The 23,775-nt window shown below is 39.7% G+C and overlaps 2 protein-coding genes and 1 long non-coding RNA gene across 3 annotated transcripts; 1 reads left to right on the top strand and 2 right to left on the bottom strand.

The window, feature by feature from the left end:
• Positions 1-1,877: 1,877 nt before the first annotated feature.
• On the bottom strand, positions 1,878-3,435 carry LOC108954301. Its single transcript, XR_001980083.2, has 2 exons — positions 3,006-3,435; positions 1,878-2,232 (listed from the first exon to the last, which is right to left on the bottom strand). It is a non-coding gene; the product is annotated as an uncharacterized LOC108954301 (long non-coding RNA).
• Positions 3,436-6,629: 3,194 nt separating this feature from the next.
• LOC104414271 (DNA-directed RNA polymerases II, IV and V subunit 9A) lies at positions 6,630-10,376 on the top strand. The gene is made up of 4 exons (XM_010025334.3): positions 6,630-6,830; positions 6,921-6,996; positions 8,901-9,059; positions 10,061-10,376. The coding sequence occupies exons 1-4, from the start codon at positions 6,802-6,804 to the stop codon at positions 10,139-10,141; spliced, it is 345 nt and encodes a 114-aa protein (XP_010023636.1). The 5' UTR covers positions 6,630-6,801; the 3' UTR covers positions 10,142-10,376.
• A 1,788-nt stretch (positions 10,377-12,164) lies between these two features.
• Positions 12,165-14,397, bottom strand: LOC104414273 (probable xyloglucan galactosyltransferase GT14). Its single transcript, XM_010025335.3, has one exon. It carries the CDS (start codon positions 14,127-14,129, stop codon positions 12,384-12,386), a length of 1,746 nt encoding a protein of 581 aa, XP_010023637.2. The 5' UTR covers positions 14,130-14,397; the 3' UTR covers positions 12,165-12,383.
• Between the last annotated feature and the right edge of the window lie 9,378 nt (positions 14,398-23,775).

The raw sequence follows: 23,775 nt of genomic DNA on the forward strand, positions 1-23,775 counted from the left end.
GTCATGGATATGGGCATCATCTGATGGGTCTTTTAGTCCATTGGGGTCACGGTCATGGACATGGGCATCATCTGATGATGGGTCTGTTGGGTCATGGGCATGGACTTTTCAAATCATCATGGTCATCGCCATGGTCACTGCCACGGTCACAAAGGTAAGCGCCATGCGCATGGTGGACGCCAGAGGCGTCATTTCGGTATGGGGCAACCGGAGCAGGAACAAGAAGTCACAGTTTCGACGCCGGCTCCGATAACCGAGCAACCGGCTACTCTCGCTCTGACTGCTAATTAGGGAGTATTATGGAGGTCAATGAAAGCTCCTTTGTACTGTGTGTGTACCTGGTATACCATACGGTACACCAATTCTAGTTTGAGGTGTCGGACCATATATATGATTTTCATACGTGTTATGGAGAAGATCTAGAGGTTTTGAACCAGATATCATATATTACTGAGCTCATCGAGAGCACCATTGGCATTCATGAACTCATTGACCAGATCCAACTGCCAGTTTAAGGGCTTTAACGGCACCCTCTTCACCGGCAATGGCATACGCTTTCTATCTTTCTCATTCAAGTAACTACGGCAATCAAAATAAGGGATCAAGATAATCAAATATCCTCCACTAATCTAGCTTTATTCCATTTCATAAGGACTTACGGCTTAAGCCCGGTTACTAAACACTATGAAATCTTGTGCAAATGCACCGATTGGATCAGTTTGGTACGAGAAAGGAATGAGATTCAGAGACAAGAGTAGTAGCTTAGAAAGCTTATAGCAGTCAAGAGACGGCAAAGTTCGGCACGCACTTTCCTTCCTGGAATAGTGAATACATTCCAAAGATGGAGAATTTGACTACAAATTGGTGAGGACGGCTCTCATTTTCCTAAGAAATGATTAGGTAATGATCTTTAATCTACTGTAAAAATAATAATTTAGTTTGGACCACAAAATCCAAATAAAAATACTTATAAATTATTATGAAGTTTATTCCTTCAAAAATTTATAACTCATAATAAATTATTATTCTTATAAGAGTAAAAAGACTATTATGCTAATAAAATCTCATCTTTCCATGCAAGACGAGGCAACATAGTTTGAATTCACATGTTTTCCACAACATTCAGGTGGGCGCTAAGGGCGCGTTTGTTTGCGTTTCTGTTTAAAAATTGTTTCGGGAAACGAAATAGAAAAAGTGTTTGTTCCGGGAACAATTTCTGAACAAAAACGCGTTTGGAATCGTATAAAAATTCTGTTTCTGGAATAGAAAAAGAACAGAAACACGTTTGTAACTGTAAAAAATTCTGTTTACGGAATAGAAAAAAAGAACGAAACACGTTTGGTTATGTACAAAATTTCTGTTCCAATTTTTTCCAATTGTTTTTTTTTAATAAAATGTGAACTTGGTATTAAATTATCATTCTCATGAAATGCTTATCAATTTAATTTTGTTCATATTAAGTGAAAACAAACATTCTAAACTTGATCATATTTGCTTTGAACGGAATAAATATTTTAAGTTCGTACCAAAATTTTCCAGTTTGTTTTTTTTTAAAATAAAGTGTAAACTTGACTTTGAATTCTCATTATCATAAAATGTTCATCAATTTAATTTTGTTCATGGTGAGTAAAGTCAAACATTCTGAACATAGTTATAAGTGCATACTCTGAAGAAAAGTTTATAAATAAACTTTGTTCCAAATTGTTCTCACGTGCCTTTTTTTTTTCAATAAAGTGTAAACTTGGTATTGCATTATAACTCTAATGAAATGCTCATCAATTTAATTTTGTTCATAGTTGTTGAAGACAAACATTTTGAACATGATCATGTGCATACTTGGAACAAAATTTCATAAGTAAAAATCCCACCATAAGAGCTACCTAAAAGAAGAATACTTCATAGATCTCTACGTAGACCCTTTCATACATAACATCATAATAATGAAGTAATATAGTTCATTGTTCAACTTCATCACATTGGATTTGATAAGTGAATACTTAAAAACAAAATTATAAAAGTCAAAAACACAAAGTCATGAAATTTCAGGCATATTATGATCCCTCGCCATTTTATTTGCAATCCTTGTCCTAAGCATGTTTATTCCAGGTGCATCATGCAATGTATCATCTGCAACCTCCAATTCTGTAGGTCCGCGGAACTTTGGATGGATCCACCGAAGTTCTCAAAGCATCAGCGTTCACTTGAGAATGAATCAACCAATTGAGGATGTACCTTAAGTAAAGAAAAATTCAAGACAATAAGCAATAAGGCAACAACGAAACAGCACCCTCCATTCTCTGCAAATCCATAACTTAAAGAGAAAAAATCGAAGCATTATAGTCATAAGATATCAAGGATCTCGCATAATGTATAATCCCCAACATTCCTACAAAAAAAGTCGAACAACGTTGTTCTTATAGATTCACAAAGAATGTACTAAATGAACAAGTCGACAACGTTGTTCTTCTCACGTGCCTTTTATTTTTTATTTTTTCTGTTCTTTTCTTTTCTTTCACTTTTATTTTCTCCTCCCCTTTAGTCTACCCCTCTACACGTTCTCTTCTTCGGGCGTCATCTTCTTCCTTTTGTCTTTCTCCCCTTGAGTCGCAAGGGTTCATAGAGACACACAGAAAATACTAATATTCGACCAAATCCAAGCACTACGGGACAAAACGCAAATTGAGAACAACAGGAGATATTTGCCATAGAACAACAGGATCGCGGGACAACAGGATCGTGGGACAAAGATCAACAGAACAGCAACTCGTCATGGTGTCGAGGAACGCCAGCAAAGGCCAGATCTAACAACACCCATCAATACATCATATTCACGTATACGTTGGAATATTCCTCCTTGTTCTTAGTGAACCGCTAGTTTTGTCATTTCAAAAAACAAGTAAATGCATAGACTGCCAGAACCAATCAATTGATAAACATCCTTTGATAGACGAATGAAGAAACCAAGGAAAACCAATCAACACAAGCACAAAAGAAAGAGTATTTACCTCTGTATTGAGAGCCCAATGGTTAGTTCTTGGAAGACCCGGAAAGAGAATGAACCGGGATGAATATGCTACTGCTCATACATGGCAAAGCAGAGCAAGAGAAGGGTTTGGTCAGATTTGAAGAGAGCAACTAGTGACGGTTAATTGTATATTTATTCCATGAATGTATCTCTCGTGCTCTCTCTCAGTACGTGATGAACTGGCGGTGGACTATTTTGGTATTGTAGTGATGGACGGAGAGAAGAGTTCCGAAATTGAGATTTGAGAGCGAAATTTAATAATTATTTCTTGCCAGATTGAGAAAAATTATAAGTGCTTAAGTGCTCGGGGGGAGAAACCGAAAGATCCAACCTTTGCCCGCCCAACCACCCTTCAACACGGCCGCTGCAAACCCCACACACTCACTCACAGTCAACCGAACTCGCTCGCCGGTGAGTTACCTCGTTGAAACCAGGCCATCTATTCTTTTTCAAGCGAAACACGGGAAAATGATGAATTTTGGGACCGATTCCAGGACTGACCTTAAGCAAAACAACCACAAGAAATTCAAGAATTCATCAAATAGGGAGGATCAAATTTGAAATCTTGTTGCGAAGTTGATGAAAGATGGTGGTGGCGAGCCGAGCTCGAGCGGGCAGCGGACGCTCGCCCGCCTCGCTCGAGCCGAGCCCGAGCAGGCGGCCGACGCCGCCTGCCCTGCCGCTGAGCCGAGCCCGAGCACTGACGCGCGACGCTGGAGAGCGAGCCCTCAGAGCTCGGCCAGGAGCCCGAGCCGAGCGGCAAGCTCCCATTTCCGGCTCACTGCGAGCTTCGAGCCCGAGCCGAGCCCGGCGCAGCCGACGCGCTCGCTCGCTCGAGCCGAGCCCGAGCCGAGCCCGAGCAGCGCGACGCTCGGCGCTGCCGCTGAGCCGAGCCGAGCCGAGCCCGAGCAGCAGCGACGCGCCAAAGCTCGTCGCCGGGCCGAGCTCGAGCCGAGCCCGAGCCCGAGCGTCGTAGCCGACGCTCGAGCCAGCCCGAGCTCGAGCAGCAGCGACGCCGCAGCCTGCCAGCAGCCGAAGCCCGCGGAAGGCCCGAGCAGTTACGCCGACGCGCCGCTCGTCGAGCCGAGCCGAGCCTCGAGCAAGAAATGACGCCGCCGCTCGCCGCTCGAGAGCCTCAGCTGAGCGACGCGCCGCTTCGTCGCCGAAAGCCGAGCCCGAGCCCGAGCAGCGCGACGCGCCGCTCGCTCGCTCGAGCCGAGCTCGAGCTCGAGCAAGCCAGCCGACGCTCGCAAGCTCGCGCCGCCAGCCGAGCTCCGAGCTCACAGCAGCCGACGCCGCTGTCCGCTTCGCTCGAGCCGAGCCCGAGCAAGCAGCGAAGCTCATTTTGCTCACGCTCCGCTCGCCGGATCTCGAGCGAGCAGACGAGCCGCTCTCGCAGATCCGGGAGCAACGCTCGCCCAGATCCTGGGCGAGACTCGCTCGAGCAAGCGGCTCGCAGATCTGGGCAAGCGATTCCTCGAGCGAGCCCTAACACTCGAGCTCTCGCCGAAGTGAAGACAATCGGTGAAGGAGGAGCAAGTGACGACGTTTACGGTGAAGGTGAAGGTCGTCGAGACAGCGCCGGGAGAAGACGATGGAATTCTCTCGCGGGAGGAGGCGCTCGTCGCGAGGAGACGCTCGTTGCGGAGACGCTCGTCGCAGTCGGAGGAGGAGAAGCTCGTCGCTCGTCGCAGTCGCCGGAGGAGAAGCTCTTGGCCCGTCGCTCGTCGCTTGTCGCAAGTCGCAGGAGGAAGCTCGTCGCGGGGGGGAGAGGAGGCCCTGTTCGAGCACTATCCAAGAAATAAGAAAGGAACACAATTTTGTTCCTTTTTTGTTTCGATTTGTGTTTTAAACAAGAAACAAGTTTTTTTGTTTCTTGTTTTCGTGTTTTTTTTGTTCCTGAAGAACGAAAAGAACAAAAAAGAAAACGCACACAAACGCGTTTTTTTGTTCCTGTTGAACAAAAAAAAATTTCTCGCAGGAACAAAAGTGCAGCCAAACGCGCCCTAAATTGCTAACAACGTAATGATAAGGTCTTCCAATGTCAGCGTTTGAAATTTGGTCCGTTGACCCCACCGCCTCATTGGGATTCACTAACATTTTGGCCCCATTTGGTTGGGTTTTCCCAAAAGGCTTTGAGCCCCCAAAGCCCATTGGGGAAAATGTTTTGTGTTTAGCAAGGGTTTTTGAATGCTCATTTGTGAAATGCAGGCATTTTAAATGCTTAAAGCTGAATGTTGGGGAGGACCAACTTTAAGCATTGGGCATTTTGGAGATGCAAGTTTACTCTTCATCTTCTTCCTCGTTCGTCTTCGTCTTCCTCGCCACTTGAGAGTTCTCTGACAACCGCCACCACTGCGTGGGGGTCGCACGTCCCCGGTGACCACCGCCCGAGGTGGTGCAACCCGTGACCCAGGCGGCTTCACCTGGCGCACGCTAGCCAGGCGACATCGCCTGGGTCCGCGCAACCTCAAGCGGCGTTGGCTAGATTTGGCGGTTAAGGTCAAATCTGTCCTCCGCGACCTCAGGCTGCCAGATCTGGCGATCCAATGGCTAGATTGGCCGGTGGTTAGTCAGCCGCCGGATTTTATTTTTAGACTTTAAAAAAAAGAAAAATAGCAAAAGCCAATTACAAATGCAAGTTTTGCCAAACGGTGTTTTTGCTAAAATTATTTTTTAATACTACTTGAGATTGTAATTTATCAAACGGTGTAGCATTTCGGAGAACCCCTTTATTATCAAAGGTATTTACATTGTCTCAAGGGTATTTTCCCAAAGCTAAACTAAACGGATCCTTTATCCCATTGGCCCAAAATACATATGTACTTCAAAGAAATTCACTCCCCAAATACAAAACTCATCTACCAAATACAAAACTCATCTAACACATTGACGTCTCTTGTTGATTTTGTTGATCCATTTTCTAGAAAAAGTCCACAAAAATCTAGTATTGTCTCTAGTAAGGATAATTATCTAAAAATCTTAAATTTATTACACTTTTTATCAATTCAGGTCTAAATATTTCAATTTTATCAATTAAATCATAAATCCTTTCAATTTTTATCAATTGAGTCTATCTAGCCTTTTTTTTTTTTTATGAAAACTTATTAACGTGACACGGTTGCTACTGACATAAACATTTTTAAACAATATTTTAATGATTTTGAATTTTTTATGATTTTTTTCTTTATTTCCTTTTTTTCTACTTTGGCCCATCATATAATTTTGCCATTGAATTTTTAATTTATTCAATATGATTTTTGAACTTTGAACTTATTAATGTGATATCGTTTTTCAACTTTTAATTTGCCTAATGCAATCCTTTATTGTCCCTTAACTTGAATTAATTGAAAGATAATGTTAGATGAAATATTGATCAAAAGTTTATGAATCATATTACACATTATGAAACATTGTATAATGGATAAAAATTTATGGACCATTTGTGTAATTATCCTATTTTTTTTTCTAAATGATTATTGAAGAGCTGCTCTTTTATTATTATTACATTTTATATTTTCAGTTAATTTTTTTTTTCGGGGATTGGGTTTAGTGATTTTAATTAGTGCTTCTCCACTCCATTAACCCATTAGACATACACTAATCTAAAACCCTCGTGTCCTTTCCCCCTCAAAGCCTTTGGACGTCTTCCTCGACGAGCATCATCCTCCTTCCTTCCTTCCTGCCTTTGGTCGCTCCTGCTCCGGCACATCGAGCATCCTCCTCCGTCGAAGCGGAAGAATCGAAGCGATCGGCTCCCCCCTAATTCGTTCAGGATGAGTACCATGAAATTCTGCTGCGAATGGTCAGTCCCCCCTGTTCCTCTGCGGTCCTCTTTCTCGCGTTTTCTTGCACCCTGCGCAGAGCGTGATCCCCGTTCTTGTTCCGTTCGCAGCAACAACATACTGTATCCCAAGGAGGACAGGGAGGAGAAGATCCTCCTCTTCGCTTGCCGCAACTGCGAGCACCAGGTCAGGTGTTGGGGTTTTTATTGATGTGGGGGGTGCGTATGATCGCTGGGTTTATGTAGTGGCGTGAGAATTTTGGTGTCCTTGGAGATGACCCACGATTTTTTTCTTTTCGAATTGGGAGTATGCTGTGCATTGCTAGTTTAAAGGTTCGATCTTGGAGTGTTTCTTCCTTTTTTTCCAGGCAAAAGCAAATTTCTTGAGTGGGTTTTACTGGTGCGATGCGAAGTGTGACTAATTATTCGCCACTTGATGCAAATGCTCGTAAGCCGGTAGTAAACGAACTATTTCGAGCCCTTTAGGGACCCGAGCTCGAACTTCAAGGTGGCCATGTATTTTCTTGGCTCTTTATTTACAGCAGAACATGTGAAAATGTAAAATTCTCTGGCGAACTTCGGGCAGAGAATCGTTGCGTATGGGAACAGTACTGATTCCTTTCGAAAGCTTAAAGAGGTGATGTTTGTTTGCTTGCCTGTTTTTGGTCACGAGAATTTTTTTCGTGAAGAGTAAGACATGTAGGAGAGTTTGGGGTCGCTTCGGTGTACATGTCTGAACCAAAGTTATCTGTTTTGTAACTTTGGTTTGATAAAACTCAAACCGGACAAACATAATCATTAACTTTGGTATATGATTGGTTTGGTACAATTTCAAATCTGCAAACCTGCATTTGCATGAGAGAGCAATTGCAAGATTGAGACCTTCAATTAATTGTTGGAATTCCTAGAGATAAGGTCTTCTCTGCTACACATATGTATAAGGCAATCATTTACTGCCAATTAGAGTCTCCTCCTGTACAATTCCAAGTATCCTTTGATCTTTATTGGTAATCACTCTTCAACTCATTCATCTTAGTAAATAAGTTATTAAGCAAGTATAGATGCAAGCATGCATGCTTGCAGGCAGACAAAAGTTGAAGCTGGGATGCAGGTGATATATATGCACTATGATTATACCAAACACTGGCATACACGATAAAGAGGCTGCATGAATTGTGGCTGGCTAATTGTGCAGTTTGCTTGTCCTAACAGCTGCAATAATTAAAGATTTAATGGATCAATAATGGCCTTGAGGTTCAGTTGTTTTAGTTAAGTATGTCATGTAAAGTTTGACTCTAGTTTAGTGTGACAAACGTGTCGGTGCTCTGTTGTCTTCTTATTCAAGAGAGACCATTTAGGGAAATTTAACCTTCAAACCCGTGTTTGTAAGTTGATAATTTCACCATGGTTTCCTAATCAGTTCTTGGAGAAAATGCTGACTCCAAGCATCGAATTCTATGATGTTCGATTTGTATCTGACTTAACTGACCATGTCATTTCTTTTCCTCCATACTTCCTGGTCCATATAGATTAAGCAATTGTTACTTAGGGTGGATGATAGATTTGCTGGTTGTGGGAATTGCTGCTAATGATGGTGGAGACATGTCTCTGTGACTTTTAAAAGCTTGTCAATATATATGTATTGTGCACACGCGCTCGTGCGTGCGCGTGTCTGATCGTATTCCTTCAACCTTAATAATAAATGTCCAATAATGTGGATGTTTCTCTTTCATTGAAATGTCCCGCTAATCCATTTGGACTTTCTATATAAGACTGCAGAGGGGGATGGAGTTTCCCTGTAGTGGACCTATTGCTGAAATAGGCATTATTTGTTATTGTCGCTGTTGTTCTTTTCTTGTCAGCATTGTCTAAGCATCATTTCTAATGGCAATATGCTTAAAGGAGGTGATATCTTCTTGCTTTCACTTCTGTAAAGATTGGTTATGGAGAAAAATAAGACGATGGTTCTGCTAGTTTTGAGAATGAAAAAATCAGAGGTTGTCTCATACGTTTGAATTTCATATACTGGGTCTTCAATACGATTTAGTTCTACTCTCTATTTTTCTCATGAGGTCTGTATCATCCATTCAGGAGGTTGCCGATGACAATTGTGTCTACAGAAATGAGATACATCACTCCGTTGGGGAGCGAACTCAAGTTTTGCAGGATGTAGCAGCAGATCCAACTTTACCTCGTACAAAATCTGTACGCTGTGCTCAATGTAACCATGGCGAAGCTGTCTTCTTCCAGGTGAAATTGCTCATACTACACTTTGGAATGAAATTCTGCTAATTTAGTTCTATATCTTGAATCTTGGACTCTACAGACTGATTCTGGAATCTGATCTAGATAGTAGCATCTCTTGATTATGGATCTTGAAAAGGAAGGAATTGTAGTAGTTGTAAGATGTGGTCTATCTGTCTTTTGGATACCTAGTGAAATAACGGCATGTTGGATCTCATTACTCTCCTTAATTAGGTTATTTCCTTGAATAAATACAATGTTCAGAGAAATTTCATATGGTTTCTAAAAACTACAGATTCTTTGAAAAATCCAAGTAGCATGACTTGGCAATGCTTGCATCAATCTGTCTCATGTATTTTGTGGATTAATAAGTCACACATCAAATGGATTAACTGCAAAAGAAGTGCCTTCTCACTGCACATATCCAAGGAACTCTTGCTTTGTGATATATGAATTCTTTGAGACTAGAAAATGTTTTGAGTCGGTCAATCGACCAAATCACAATCTTGACAGGCAGTGGTAGTGGTAATAATCCTTCACCCTTCAGGGAACAAAAGAGTGATCCCCCACAGTAGAAAAAGGGGGATCTGTCATTTGATATGGAAAGAATGAAGATTTGCTTCTGGTTTTGGCATATTTAAGAGGAGGCACCAGAAGAGGGGTTGCTGATACAAAAATTGTTTCCTAGAAAGCAGCTCTATAAAGTTTAATGGCAACCATCTCCTCATTAGGTTCACTCTTCATGTATTGAAAATTGAGATGTGATAAATATTGAATGAGGATTAAAGAGTGCATAGTTGAGTGAATAAATATGAGAAAATGCATGGTGATTATGTATATTTTAGACCTCTGCCTTCTCTAAGGAAAGGCAGCAAAATGGACGAAAGGAATGGAAAAATATTCAGGATCTTTCCATATCTAGGTCCTTCTGATGGTTACTGTAGTCATGGCTTATGCCTGTCTCTGTCTGGCTGTATATGCTGACAATCTCATCTGTCATTATTCAGGCCACTGCTAGAGGGGAGGAAGGTATGACGCTGTTCTTTGTCTGCTGCAACCCAAATTGTGGATATCGTTGGAGAGATTGACATCCACCGGGATGCTTGAATCTAACTCGGATAATGTTTCTTGGTGTTTGCTGAAAGAAACTATCTGCTAACTCATTGATCTGGGTGCGGGGGACCTAAGATTATCCATGTCGTGGTCCTATTTTTTCCTGGAGCTGGTTCAGTTTGGCTGTAACTCGTTGACCAAAAGAATTCAATCTGTAACTAGCGGTATTTCAATTTGGGTCTTTAGTGTGAATTGCTGGATTTTTTTAAATGTGCTCTATCTGTTGAGGACCTAAAGGTGGCCATCCTCCTGATTCATGGCTTGACCAGGCAGCTTGAGGTATTCCGGGCCTTTATTAGCGCGTAGAAAAGCTAAAAATAATGGATAAGATGGAGGAGGTCAGTGATGACAAGATTAAGGAAAAACTGTGAGAGATGTAGTCAAATTGTGAAGGCCAAAGAGCCATGGCTACAGATCTCGAAAGGACATTTGCAACTCTGTGGAGAATTTAAAAGACCAGCTTTAGTTTCTCTGGTAAAAATGTAGTAATATAGGTTTGGGTAACCATTAGGGGCTGATGAGAGCCCAATTAACGAGTTAGCAGACGATGCTATCCAGAGCCAGTCTGACCAGAGATTTCTCGATGATACTGTTTTATAGGCCGTTTAAAAAACAAGGAAAAGAGAAATGTTTCCCAATTATCTCCACTTGCTCCTTACCTTCCAGAGAAATTAGTTCATGTGATGGCGATAATACCTAATGCGTCATATACTTAAATAACATCATGTAAGTAGGGTTACGTTCCTGTCAACGTTGAGCATGGTGCTTACGGGCTTTGCTATTGGGAAGAAGCAGACCGCACCAAGACATGCGTACACGACATAGCAGTGATAACCTTACGATACCCTGAACAAAGATTTACCAGTAATCTGAAGCAGACTACTGTTTATTCACCTATTGTATTGCTGCAGTCATGCAGACTCACTGTTATTCATTGCTTACGAGTGTTATTACTGGATCGTTAATACAAAGGTTTTGCAGGACAATTTTTGGTCTGACTAAACCTCCTTTGTTCCAAGGACCAAATGCCACACAGTCGGCTCCATGTTCGTTCTTTCCAGAATTCAGCCGCACGTGAAAATCGTTTAATTTGCTTAAACATCCAATAAATAATATTGAATACGGAGTGTCTGCCAAAAAGGCTCCTAGCGTCCTTCTCGACATTGGTAAGAGCTGCAATCTACTTGAGGGCATGAGTGGCATCGCTTAGGGAGACAAATTCACCATGTCCAAACTTTCAGAAACGCTCATTCGTGCTTCTGTCTTTGCGGGACAGATGAACTAGTCGCATGAGTGGATCTTGTTTATTTGTGATTTTAGCTTCAGAACGGAAAAATAATTCTTCCCTTCTCCTGCCCTGTTTCGGGAGCCGCGTGGAAGGGTGCAAATTTCTTTCTCCTGACTGAAAATTGAAGTCCTCTTGAGCTATGTCAAATGCGAAGGGGAAATCTCTGCAATGTCCAATACTAGAGCTTGCTCGGGATGCTTTACTGCTTTCATAGTTGGTGGACCTCAGAATACAAGAATGGCTGTCTTGGACAGCCTGTCTATAGTTTGACGTGAATGATAGTAGAAGCAGCATAGCGTTTGCGGTAAGGCCTAGACAGCTATGTCCTAATGATTTGTATCGTAGAATTACGAGTGCAAATAGACGGAATAGTTATAGAAATCCAAGATTGGAATTCATCATATCTGAGAGCTCATAGCAGATTAGTTCTGTTGGTTCTTCTTCTATCGACATGGAACATCACTCACCCAAAAAAACAGATGAAACCCAAAGATTGATTCTATCAGATTAAAGAAAATTTGAGGAAGAACCTGCAATTTTTGCTACTGGAGTGAAAAACATGTGAATTTTGCGAGACAAGAATTTAGTTCATTTAATAGGTTTGGACATCTGAAGATAGCTCATTTTGAATTTGGCAAAAAGACTGGAATCAATTTGTTTTGCTAAGATCGCGTGGAAAGATACTGAGGTCTTGCCTCTTAATCAGAATGTTCAATAATAATTTGAGTAGAATGATTAAATTTGAAAATGAAAAAGAGCCATCTTGCAATGTACATCCTCAAAATGAATCTCTCTTTGAATAATATGGTTGCATATATAAGATCTAAGTATAGTATACCCCCTTTTTGGCAAATGCAGAGCTACACTCATTATTGACATACTCACAGGATCAACAACACAAGTCCTCACAGGGGATTTGAGAGAAAGGCCTATAAAAATTGACCAATTCTGCTTCCGGCTGCATATAGGATTTCCCTTGCTAAGCGCTTTCTTTCCCGTTTTTCTGGATCGGACCTGGGGAAGTTGAATTTTTGATGGTTTTGTTCAGCAAAACCAATACTGGGATCGCCACCGCTCACAATCACTTTCCTTACTTTTCCTATCCTCTCTAAAACTCCCTTAATGGCTACATCAAATGCATCATCGAAGTTCCGTTCTTTAGACCTGGGATCTGCATAAACCATCCTCGGAATCAGCCGTATAACCTCCTCTCTCATGGCCAACACTTCATTCTCCGGAATGCTTTGGAGTATTGGTTCAATGCTAACCTTCTTGGCCTCATCCAACGGGATAAATACGGAATATTTAGTATGATCTCTTGGTAAATGCCATACATATTGCACATAAGCTGTGCCAGAATGGAAAAACACAGGAATGCACCCGGCCAGAATCGAGTCAAATGTCGACCGCCTAGTGTAAGAGTCTCCCCGAGGTTGTAAACAGAAAACCGAGCTTCGAAACACCTTCATCACATTAACTGGGTCATCGCAATTATTTGTGCTGGAACTGCAGTTAAGCAACTTGCATTTCCCATTCGACGCAAGACACTGGTTAATGATCTCTCCCCGGATAGTGAACTCAAGTTCAGGTCGCGGAGCGCCTGCAAAAGCAAACAGGTACTTTCTCTCCTGGTTTCTCATTTTATCTTGCCATTGTGCAACTTCAGCACCCTTCGAAGGATGGAAATAAGTCGGGTACGGGATCGCGAAATCGTTGTTCCAAACACTCGACTCCACCGACAACATCGTCATGTTCTGAGATTGTGGCAAGAACATCAGTTTACTCCCCCAATCGGACGGATCATCAGCCTGTCTCCTGAAATCCCACGCTATTCTACCCGCCACGAGGAAATGGTCTCGACCCGACATCCGCCTCCACTCTGGTCTGCCGGACAACCACCCGACTAGATCGAAGGCCGTGGCGTCCCTCACCGATATGTTGGAACTCCAGAGGTACTGGCTAATGTCCAGCCCTGCATAGTACGGCACATAGATCGCGGAAGCGAGGGACGAATCATTAGTCAGGCACTTATACTGCTTCATCTTGTTATGGAAAATAACCTCCAGTTGGAACTGGTTCGTCCTGAACCAGCTGTTGTTCAACAACACCCCTCGGGAATCGGCCACAGCAGGACCCATGCCTAGGTTTTCGATGTACGGACACATGTTCACAGTCGTCCCTCTGGTCAGCGACTCGCACTTCCGAAGCAGGTCATCATTGAACCTGCTCGGGAGATCATGAACGTAAATGAATCTGCCAGAGCACGGATCTCCATCAAGACCCACGTCGAGACTTGCATGTTCACTGCTCTGGTTAGTGGGCGAAACCGAATCGTCATCAGATTTGTCCCCCACAGTGACGTCTGGTGGACTAAGACCATCATTAGGGACCTCACGATCTCTTGCTGTACTGTTTGCTTTAAGGAGCGACCCTTTGTCGACGGGGGCTGAACCGATGGTCTTGTTAGGACTCCCGGCTGAGGGAAGCGACTTGGGCTTGCGGGTGTTGATGGAATTCTCATAATTGTCGACGAAGAAAGTGACCCCGCTGTTGCCGCCGCCGCCCCCGCTCAAGAACGAACGATCCGAGGAAAACAGTAAAAGGAAACACAGCAGAGAAGAAATGAGGACGACGAACCAGACTTGGTGGCCGTACTGACCCTTCTTCCCCAGCATCTCTTCCCGGTTCCGCTCAGAGCCAGATGAGTGTGTTCCAAGACACGACAGCTCCGACGGTGAGAAGTTTCCACGGATGCCAAGAGGGGACGGCAAGGTAAGGTAAGAGGGTCCTGCCTGAAGAAGGCCAAACGTGGGGTGATTAGAGACAGACAGACAGACAGAGAGACGGGGATTCTGCAGGAGGAGATGGAAGAGTTACGCCATGGGTGCTGAAGTCGAGATTGCATTAATGGCGGCATGAGTAACGGCCTTTTGAGTCAAGTTCGGTGTCTTAGCTGACTGGCCGGGTCAAATTGAAAAGGAAAGGTGAGAACCTAATTATTACTTAGCTTTCATTAGTGGGGTGATTAGCCCAATAGACCATGCTAAGATTCAAAGCCGAACACACCGTACACCTGCTAGAATCCCGCAAAACACCGTAGGGAGGGGAAAGGGATGCCTTATTATTTTGAGAAAAATAAATGATTAGAAAATTAATTTTATAAATAATTATTTATATCACTTGAAATGATAAGTCAATAAAAAAAATATTTTTATTATCGATAATAGTTTGCGTCTAAATATTTTTTATGATGATTAAAATATTTTTTGTTCATGAGACCATGAGGATTCAAGCTATCCCTATAAAGAGCTTATTGGAATTCTAATGTCCTCTCGTGATTTATGTTGTATTTATTTTACGAAAAAATAAATGATTAAAAAGTATATTTTTTAAAAAAAGAGTACTTATATCACTTGCAAAAATATATTCTTGAATCAATTCCTTAGGTAGTGATCTCAGGATCTAGTTCACTTTAGCAAGACCATTTATGAGGACAATGAATCTTGTGAACATTTCAATAACTGTCTCCTCATACTTGATTTTGAACAATTCACAATTTCCTAAGAGGATGTTCAAATTTGTTTCTCGCACACATTCAGTTCCTTCAAATGTTATTTTGAGTTGATCCCTAAATACATATTTCTTTAACTAAATACATGAAGAGATTCTATTAAACTTAAAAGGGGAGGGAGGGAGGGAGGGCACGATAAAGCATATGCCTTGCTTTAGCATTATGAGAGCGCGATAAAGGGGAGCGAGGGAGGGAGGGAGAGCGCGACAAAGCATATGCCGTGCTCCTTTAAGCTCCTTCAAGGCTCCAGCAACAGTTGATTTTTGCCTTCATGTTGAGCAGCCGGTGCAAGCATTCTCTTTGGAACAGCAAGACCATTCTTGATGACTTCCCACATCTAAAGATCAGTTGCTTCTATATAAGCTTTGCATGCGCTGCTTCCAATAGCTATAATCGATTCCATCAAAATAAGGTGATTGGGAGCACGAGAGTCAAAGGCAAAAAAGCTACCAAGGTTAGCTATATAAACAGATCTCTTTGCTTAGAAGTAATGCACTTCAATAAATGGGACAGGGGCACAACTTTCGTATGGCACTTACTTGAAGGCCATAACTTTTCTTCTTCTTCTTTTTCCATTCAATTAAATGCCACAAATTTAAAAAATTGACCACTTAAGTGCCATCACGATTCATCTCCCCAAAAGATTCGATATGGATGTTGATTATCATACGTGGCACTGTCAGCGTTGACATGGATAATTTTTGTAATATTTTTGAATCATTTAAGTATCATAAATGTCAAAAATCAAAATTTTTAAAATGCAAAAATTCCATGTAGGATGATTTGTTAGAAGTGGCACTCAAATTATTGATTTTACTTCAATGTATCACTTAAATGAGCCAAATAAAATTATAACAGTCAAATGAGCGTCATACGAAAGTTATGGTACTCTTGTTGTACTTACCCCTTAATAAACAAGCAATGAAACTCTTATACCAAATTTTGGGGCTAACAAAGCAACCTAGAATGGGGAATGAATACGTTGAGTGCTGATGGATTAAAACTCTTTCAGAATATTAAACAATCGGCACTCAAGAATATTAAACAATGCTAATAAGTAAATCAAAGTAAAATAACTAGATTATACAAATATTATAGTGGTTCAACTTATGACCAGGCCCACGTCCACTCTCGAACTATCGGCCTAAATAGCGGTTGGATTCCACTAGTAAACAATGGTGCAAGTTATCAATGGCTTGTGTAGTTCCCTTCATTTAATAGATCACACTATCGGGATACAAAAATATTGCACTTACTCTTGTACATTTGAGTATAAGCTATTACAATGCTAAACCAAGTATAATGAGGTTTACAAATCAAGAGCAATGACAATTTCACATATTCTGTTTTTCCAAGCTTCTCTCTTCACAGCACCACTACTCCTTATATACTCGGGTTTTCAATATATCCATTAGAGGCCTACATGGTGAACATGCTAGTATGAACACTTAGAGGGAGAGTGAATAGGTGTTCAAAAGAAATCTTGACAAATAAATGCGAAATAAAATAAATTTCAAGCAAAGTCTGAATAAGGATCATAATTTGACAAACAAGCCACCAGACTTCTAGTAGATGTTCAGAATGTGTTATGTGATGGAACAGACTTCTGAAATAACTTGTAAGTATGCAACAGACTTAAATATGAAGAGTTAAGAGAAGAGAATGTTGCACACAAAATTTATAGTGGTTCAACTTAGATCAAACCTACATCTACTATCCCACGCTAACAGCCTTCTGGTTAGATTCCATTATGTGATCAACAAGAGATTACAACTTTGAGTGCAAACACTTAGTGGTAGATCACACTATCTCACTAAGTCACTATTTTGGTATTTCTCTCACGATCACAAACGTTTAAGCTCACGAAAGACAAATGTATGATCGAAGGTCGCTCAGGCTTTGGAATTATAAATTATACGCTGTTTTCTTACTTGCTCATCAATCTTTGATCTCCTTAAATACTCCTCTACTTCCAAACTAGCCGTTGGACAGTATCTAGAGGATCATCTTCCAATCTACCCATTGGACAAATATGTATCAAGAAGATTTAGTAGCCGTTGAGTGATAGAAGTAGAATCCCAAATTGATTTTGATCGTCCATACAAATTGAATCTTGGTTTTCATAAGTAGAGTTTTTTCATATAGAAAGTTCTTATCTTAAATATTCAATAATCAATAAATTAGATTGAGTCAATCAAATCTATCTTGATATAGAATCCAAACCAGATCACTAGCCGTTACATGTTTGGGGCTTGTGTTACATTCTGTCAAGTTGTCTCGTTCTGAACATGCTTTGTTCTGAATCTGTTACATTATGAACTTATGTCTCGTTCTGGACCTTGTCACATTCTGGACTTGTGTCTCATTCTGGATGTAAAGTCTGAGAGTGTTCTGTTTGAAGTAAAGTTTGAGTGTTTTGTGTTTGAAATAGACTTTACAATCTAGATGTAAGTTTGAACATTTTCTACTTCTGAACATATTTAGCCTTAAGGTCTGGACACAATCTGAATAAGTTCAGCTTAAGCATAGAGTCTATCTTTTGGTTCTTTCAAGCATAGATTTCGACAATATCCTTTACATGTTCTATCATATGCATAGTTTATTACTCAACCATTAAAAACATTATTAGTTTTTGATTTATTTTGTCATCTTCAAAACAACATAAAGGGATTTTCCTAACACATGGATAATTAGCTAGCCGTTTAAGAATCGTTGGGAGGTACTCTATCGGTATTAAGATTGCTTCTACAATCGCTTTACTTGTAATGACCTAAATTTCCATACAATTTAAACCTCATATGTGAATATAATTTAACTTTACTTCAATTTGGTAAATGAATAATCTATCCTCAATTGAACAAATAATTTAACCTTAGCTAATATACATCGAAACTTTATATACATAAACCCATCTCCACTTTCATCACACTTTGATCCAAGCCTTACAAGTGGTCTTCGGAAGCGTTAATCTAAAAGCTCCTAAACTCCTGAACTACAGATTGACAAACCTTGCCAATCAACAAGCCATCGCCATTGAAACCAAAAGAACCATCAAAGCCCCTTAACGATATAATTAACTCACTATTGATGTTCTAGTACTAGTGACAAATTGATGGGAACCCACTCCAACAATCTCGCAATGACCCATACAATAAAACTATACTTAGTATATACTACTAATAATTTTGGTACAAGCACATCATAGTAATTGCAACCAAAATATATAGGAACTTCAAACCGCAATAGTGGAGGGTGATCCATCCTATAAATCTGAAAAATATGGGGTGAGCCAAAACTCAGTAAATGAAGGCTCTAAGTCTAAGGTAGAAGATCACCTTACCACTCAACTTGGTGCGTGCAAAGCACAATGATCCCAAGCACATACTAAATAACTATGAGAGACGATTAAATAAATGGATGCATTAATTTACATATCATGTTATGTCGAGAGAAACCATGAACAATATCACATAGGATTATTCATTCAAATGCAAGCAGATGACATAATACATTGTGATGCATGATTATAACCAATTAGTTCATTAATAGACATGTATGCACACAGTCACGCATCATATTAATAATTTCATCTCATTTCATCTCGATTCTTGGAGCATCCCAACTCTAGGGCATCTCGATACACGGGACATCTCCACTCCGATACATCACAAACATTCCGAAGACATCTCCACTCCAAGGCATCTCGACTCTATGGGTCACTCGAACTCCGAGGCATCATTGCCACTAATATTTAAGTGATGGGCATAGCTTTTCATGATACCCTTTATATTTACTCATATAGCAAAAATGCACATAATAACATTATAATCATATGATCTCTCTTACCTCAACAACAAAATCAACGTTCATTTCAAGAATCGACATTCGGTACACAACATTTTTTCATGCAATTTTGTTTTGGAACAAAATTACATTGCACTTTCAATGATCACATACACGAATAATAATTATGAGATGCTTACCTCTTGTCATTTCTCATGTAAGCAAATGATAACATTATGAAAGAATCAACCATATGAACATCGATAACCCAAATAATCAACAACATGACATCGACAACCCAACTAATAAACAGCATAACACCAACAACATAATAATTGACAAAATGCTTAACTAGTAAATCGGTAATTTAGTCGAATCACGAAAATATCATTTTTGGGTTTAATCTACTGCCAAATCTCATGGAAGTTGATTACTTACAACCTCAACATATAGAAATTCATTTATTCAAGTCAAATGAACATAATGATTCATCATGCAATTGTTATAACCTTCTCACACTTAACATCCAAGTTTAAACTAAAATTAACAACCATCAAACAACCAAGTCAAGAGCACTAAGTAGATCCATCTAACTTAGTCTTTGGAGTTTTCATTTACCATGAAAATGACTAGAGCAAAAACCAAATCTTTGATTTCCTTCAAAGAAAAATAATCAAGAACATAAATTAACAACTCCCGATCTTTTTAAACAACAAAACTAATTTGATAAGATAAAGAGGAAGCCTAAAAATTCACCCTATAAAAACTTGAAATATCGAACTAGAAGCTTTAAAAATACAAGCATGAGACATTTGCCTTTGCTTTAAAAGAGTGAGAAATGAAAGAGAAAGAAAAGTGGCATGTAACTCTCTCTTTCTTTACAAGAATAAGTTAACGCTCTCTAATTAGAGCTAGGCTTCTTGAAATGACTTCACACGATCAAGAAGACTTTCATGAAGTACAAAAGGATAAGAGTAAGTAACTAAGCTTAAATATAATGATGAGTTTGAGTTAAAAACACCAAGTGTAAAAGAGTGGGATAGATGTTCCAGTCCATAAGTTACAAGTGGCTTAATGAGGGCGGCTAAAAGGAGACATTTTAATTGAGAAAAGAGAGAGCTCCTTCCATCAAGTAAAATGCATAAATGAGTCATCAAGAACATTTATGAGCTAAAGAGGTTCAAATAAAAATTTATAAGTGTCATAATCATATAACTCCATTCAATGATATGGTCAAGGGGAATGAATTTAAAAGACCAGGAGTTATCAAGAGATAAGAATAACCAACCAAGATAAAAAGTAAAAATGGCTTGAAATTAAAAACAATTGATTGAAATTGAGTGAGGAGTGTTTCAATTAGAAAGTGACAAATAGCTCATTTCAAAGTAGATATTTTGTTAAGTTACCAAGATATCTAGTAAAATTATTATGGAAAGAAAAAAGTCAATATCCGTTTCAAATACTGATAAATCAGAAAATTATTTTGGACTCACTAAAGTCATTAATGAAAAATAAGAGATGTCAGGAAATTCTCGGTTCACTAAATTTTAAAACTTGAAAATCATCTAATATGTATTTCGGAGTGTGTCGGGTCGGGCCTTGAATAGGTTAATGATTGTTGCTCTACACAATCAATATACATGTCAATATCTATTTTTTGATGCTAACGTATCGGACTCTGGCCAATAACAATCGTGGAAGATCATCCTTCGCACCTCGCAAAGTAATCGACTAAACTGAGATTCCCTATTTGTCACCCCAAAACTCCAAGCTAAATAATACTTAACATTACATCCTAAATATTATTATTGAACATAGAAAATTCTGATCACATCACTGACCAAAGCAAATTTCCCAAAATGGCTATAGCTGTCTTGCCTCAAAAAAATATCAACTGCTTATCGAATACTTGACCCATTTTTTAGCTACGAAATCCAAAGCTTCGATAGCTCTTTTCTAAACCATCAATTATTTTCTTCCGATGTGTATCTCACTATCATCGGACCTGATATATCACTTTTGCAATCTATCACACACTATTATTGGCGTTGATTGTAAGTGACTCGGCTAATTATATTCAATGACGATATCAACCAAGTGACACGGATGTTAAGATCAATCATGGTTTCCAACTTTATTAGTACCAAAGATTTCCATAATTGCTATCTTGACTAGTCCTTCCAAGCTAACATGAGATCTAAATCTCATTGATGCTTATTCACTGAAAGTCAGAGGTATATTGTCTTTGTTGATGGGTAGAATCATTGATAATGGTAAGCAATTTCACTATGTGCATTCATCATCATAATTATTTATAATAGAGATAGTTTAGTGATCATCAAAATCTCATAGGAGTGTTTTCCAACATCAAATAGACATCACACTAATCGATGATAGTGACTTGAGACTATCATGGCAAATAATCCTTCATTACATTAGAGAAGTCGTTGATGTAGCTACTAGTGTGCCACAAGTACATACTTTCTCTGACATAGAAATAATCCTAAAGTTGTTCGTGTCACTTCAATTCCCAAAGAGAACTTTAAGGGGGTGTTTGTTTGTATTTTTTTTTTATGAACAAAAAAAGAAACAAAAAAAGAAAAACGCATTTGTTTACGTTTTCCAAATCTATTTTTTATTCCGGGAACAAATTTGAAATATAAATAAGAAACAAAAAAGACTTGTTTCTTGTTTCAAACACTTTCAAGAAACAAATTTTCTCTCTCTTCTATTTTTCTTCTCTTTCTTTCTTCTTTTTTTCTTCTTCTTTTTTTCTTTGGCGGTCGCCGGAGCATCGCCGGCCCCTAGCGAGGCTCGGCCTTGCCTTGGTTGGGTGAGCTCGAGCTCACCCAAATCCAGCGGGCCAAGCCAGGGCGAGCCTCGCCATGGTCGGGCGAGGCCGGCCACAAGGAAAAAAATGAAAAATAAAAAAATTAAAAAAAAAAAAAAAAACACAAATTTACCAAACATGTTTCTATTCTTTTTTATTTTATTCCGGGAACAAGTTTATCAAACGCGATCTTGGTCAAAAATTGTTCATCAGAATATAAATAGTTTTTTCTATTTCTGTTCCCTGGAACAATTTTTGAACAAAAATGTTACCAAACGCACCCTAATTGACCAAGGTCCTTGATATAAACACACTTGTCAAGGTACCGTTTGACGCAGTACAAATTATGAAGCAATTTACAATAAATTCCGGTCGATTGTGAATATCTTGAAAGTTACAAACAATTTGAGGACAGTTACAAGGACTTACAGAATAACAATAATTATTGAGTGCAACTACTAAGCACAACCACCATCAATTTCGACAATTTGAGGCAAAAAACTCTGCCATTGATTTATTACCATGTGTTTTTATAAATAAATTACCGTACATATATATAATTACTATTACAAGTGCACGACAACTAGAAATAAGTTATGAATCATAAAATAAAATTACTATTCATAAGTCGCAATCAACCTTATGGCATTTTTTTCGCACATTATGATAAATTCAAGAAATTTACAGCAAGTCCTTTTTTTTTTTTTTTTTTTTTTTTTTTGACATACAAGATCATAGAAGCCACCCAGATAGAGTTACTTTAATCTGCTAAGTAGTGCACGAAACTCCACCGCAGACACTGATCCAAGGCATGCATTAAGGATCACATGCAGTTCTCGGCACTTGCATAAAAAAAAAATGTCTAAACAATTACAAAACGACCGTTCATGTCCTAACTTTGGTAACGGGACCCCACATTTCTGGTCCTATGCACCAGGTTTCACGTTATGTCCGTGAAGAGATGAGTTTCTACAAACGTAAAATCCCCGACAATTAAGTAACGACCGGCCATTTGAATCACATATGTGCATAGGTTAACTTTTCCGGATTGAGTCTGCGTGTATCTTCTGGATCACTCGTACAATTTTGTGGGTATTGGTAGCACGAAGAAATAAGTTAGGGGCACAAGAGTCATGCCAGATAAAGAGAAGACTTCTGGTTGGGATTTTTCAGATTCACATCATTTCCATTAGCTTGCCGTCATCCATCCAATTCATCATGTGAGATTTTCAAGAGCCATCTTAGACCAAATTATACTTAAGGGTACTTTTGGATCACATATACAAATTTGAGGATTTTTCACGACCCAAAAAAAGTTCAGAGTATTAAGAGTATTGGTTTCACGTCGAACTAAATGTATTTTTAGTCTTTGATGGTGTTAGTACTAATAAAAGTTAGTGGTATGGGTGCCACGCCGGATAAATTGTAGGCCTTTTTGATAAGATTTTTTTTTTTTTTTTTTTCAGATTGACGTCATCTCCATTTGCCTCCCGCTATACACTCATGTTGCTATGTGAGATTTTCAATAGCCGTCTTGGACAGAATTGTGTTGAAGGGTACTTTTACAAATATGAGAATCTTTCGTGATTTCAAAAAAGTTTGGGATATTAGTATTATCTTGGAAGAAATTTGGAGTCTTTTTTTATGGTGTTGGGTACTCATTAAAATTAAGGTTTTCCTTTCCTCGCGAGGATGGGAGCATAAAAGGGGTCAAATCTAACCTTTTTCTTTTTACCTTTACTCCCTCTTTTCTGCAGAGTCTCCATGTCTTGAGCACAAGACATTGCAGAAATCAGGTAACCGTATCCGCAAAAGCTGTCTCTCACATAGCGAGCAAAGGTGCATCCCGTGGGTCCAAAGACTCCAAACATCGTAGCCCCCACCATCGGGCGGCAGCGTTCGAAAATCGAGGCCCCGTATAGTTGCTTTCCACAGTTCACCTCTGCCGACACTCCCGTGACAATAACAGCCCTAGCCCTAGGGTTCTTCCATGCTTGCACGTCTCAATGCTTGCACCCCCAAAGTCCTGTCAGGGTTTTAGGGTAGGAGTCGTATTGTCAGTCGCTCGCTTCATTGTTCTCCAGTTTTCCATGGGGTTCTGCGATTTGCACGCACCAGAGAAAATATTTAAAAAATT

Source organism: Eucalyptus grandis, chromosome 8 (assembly GCF_016545825.1).
Source record: "Eucalyptus grandis isolate ANBG69807.140 chromosome 8, ASM1654582v1, whole genome shotgun sequence".
In the NCBI taxonomy this organism is placed as follows: domain Eukaryota; kingdom Viridiplantae; phylum Streptophyta; class Magnoliopsida; order Myrtales; family Myrtaceae; genus Eucalyptus; species Eucalyptus grandis.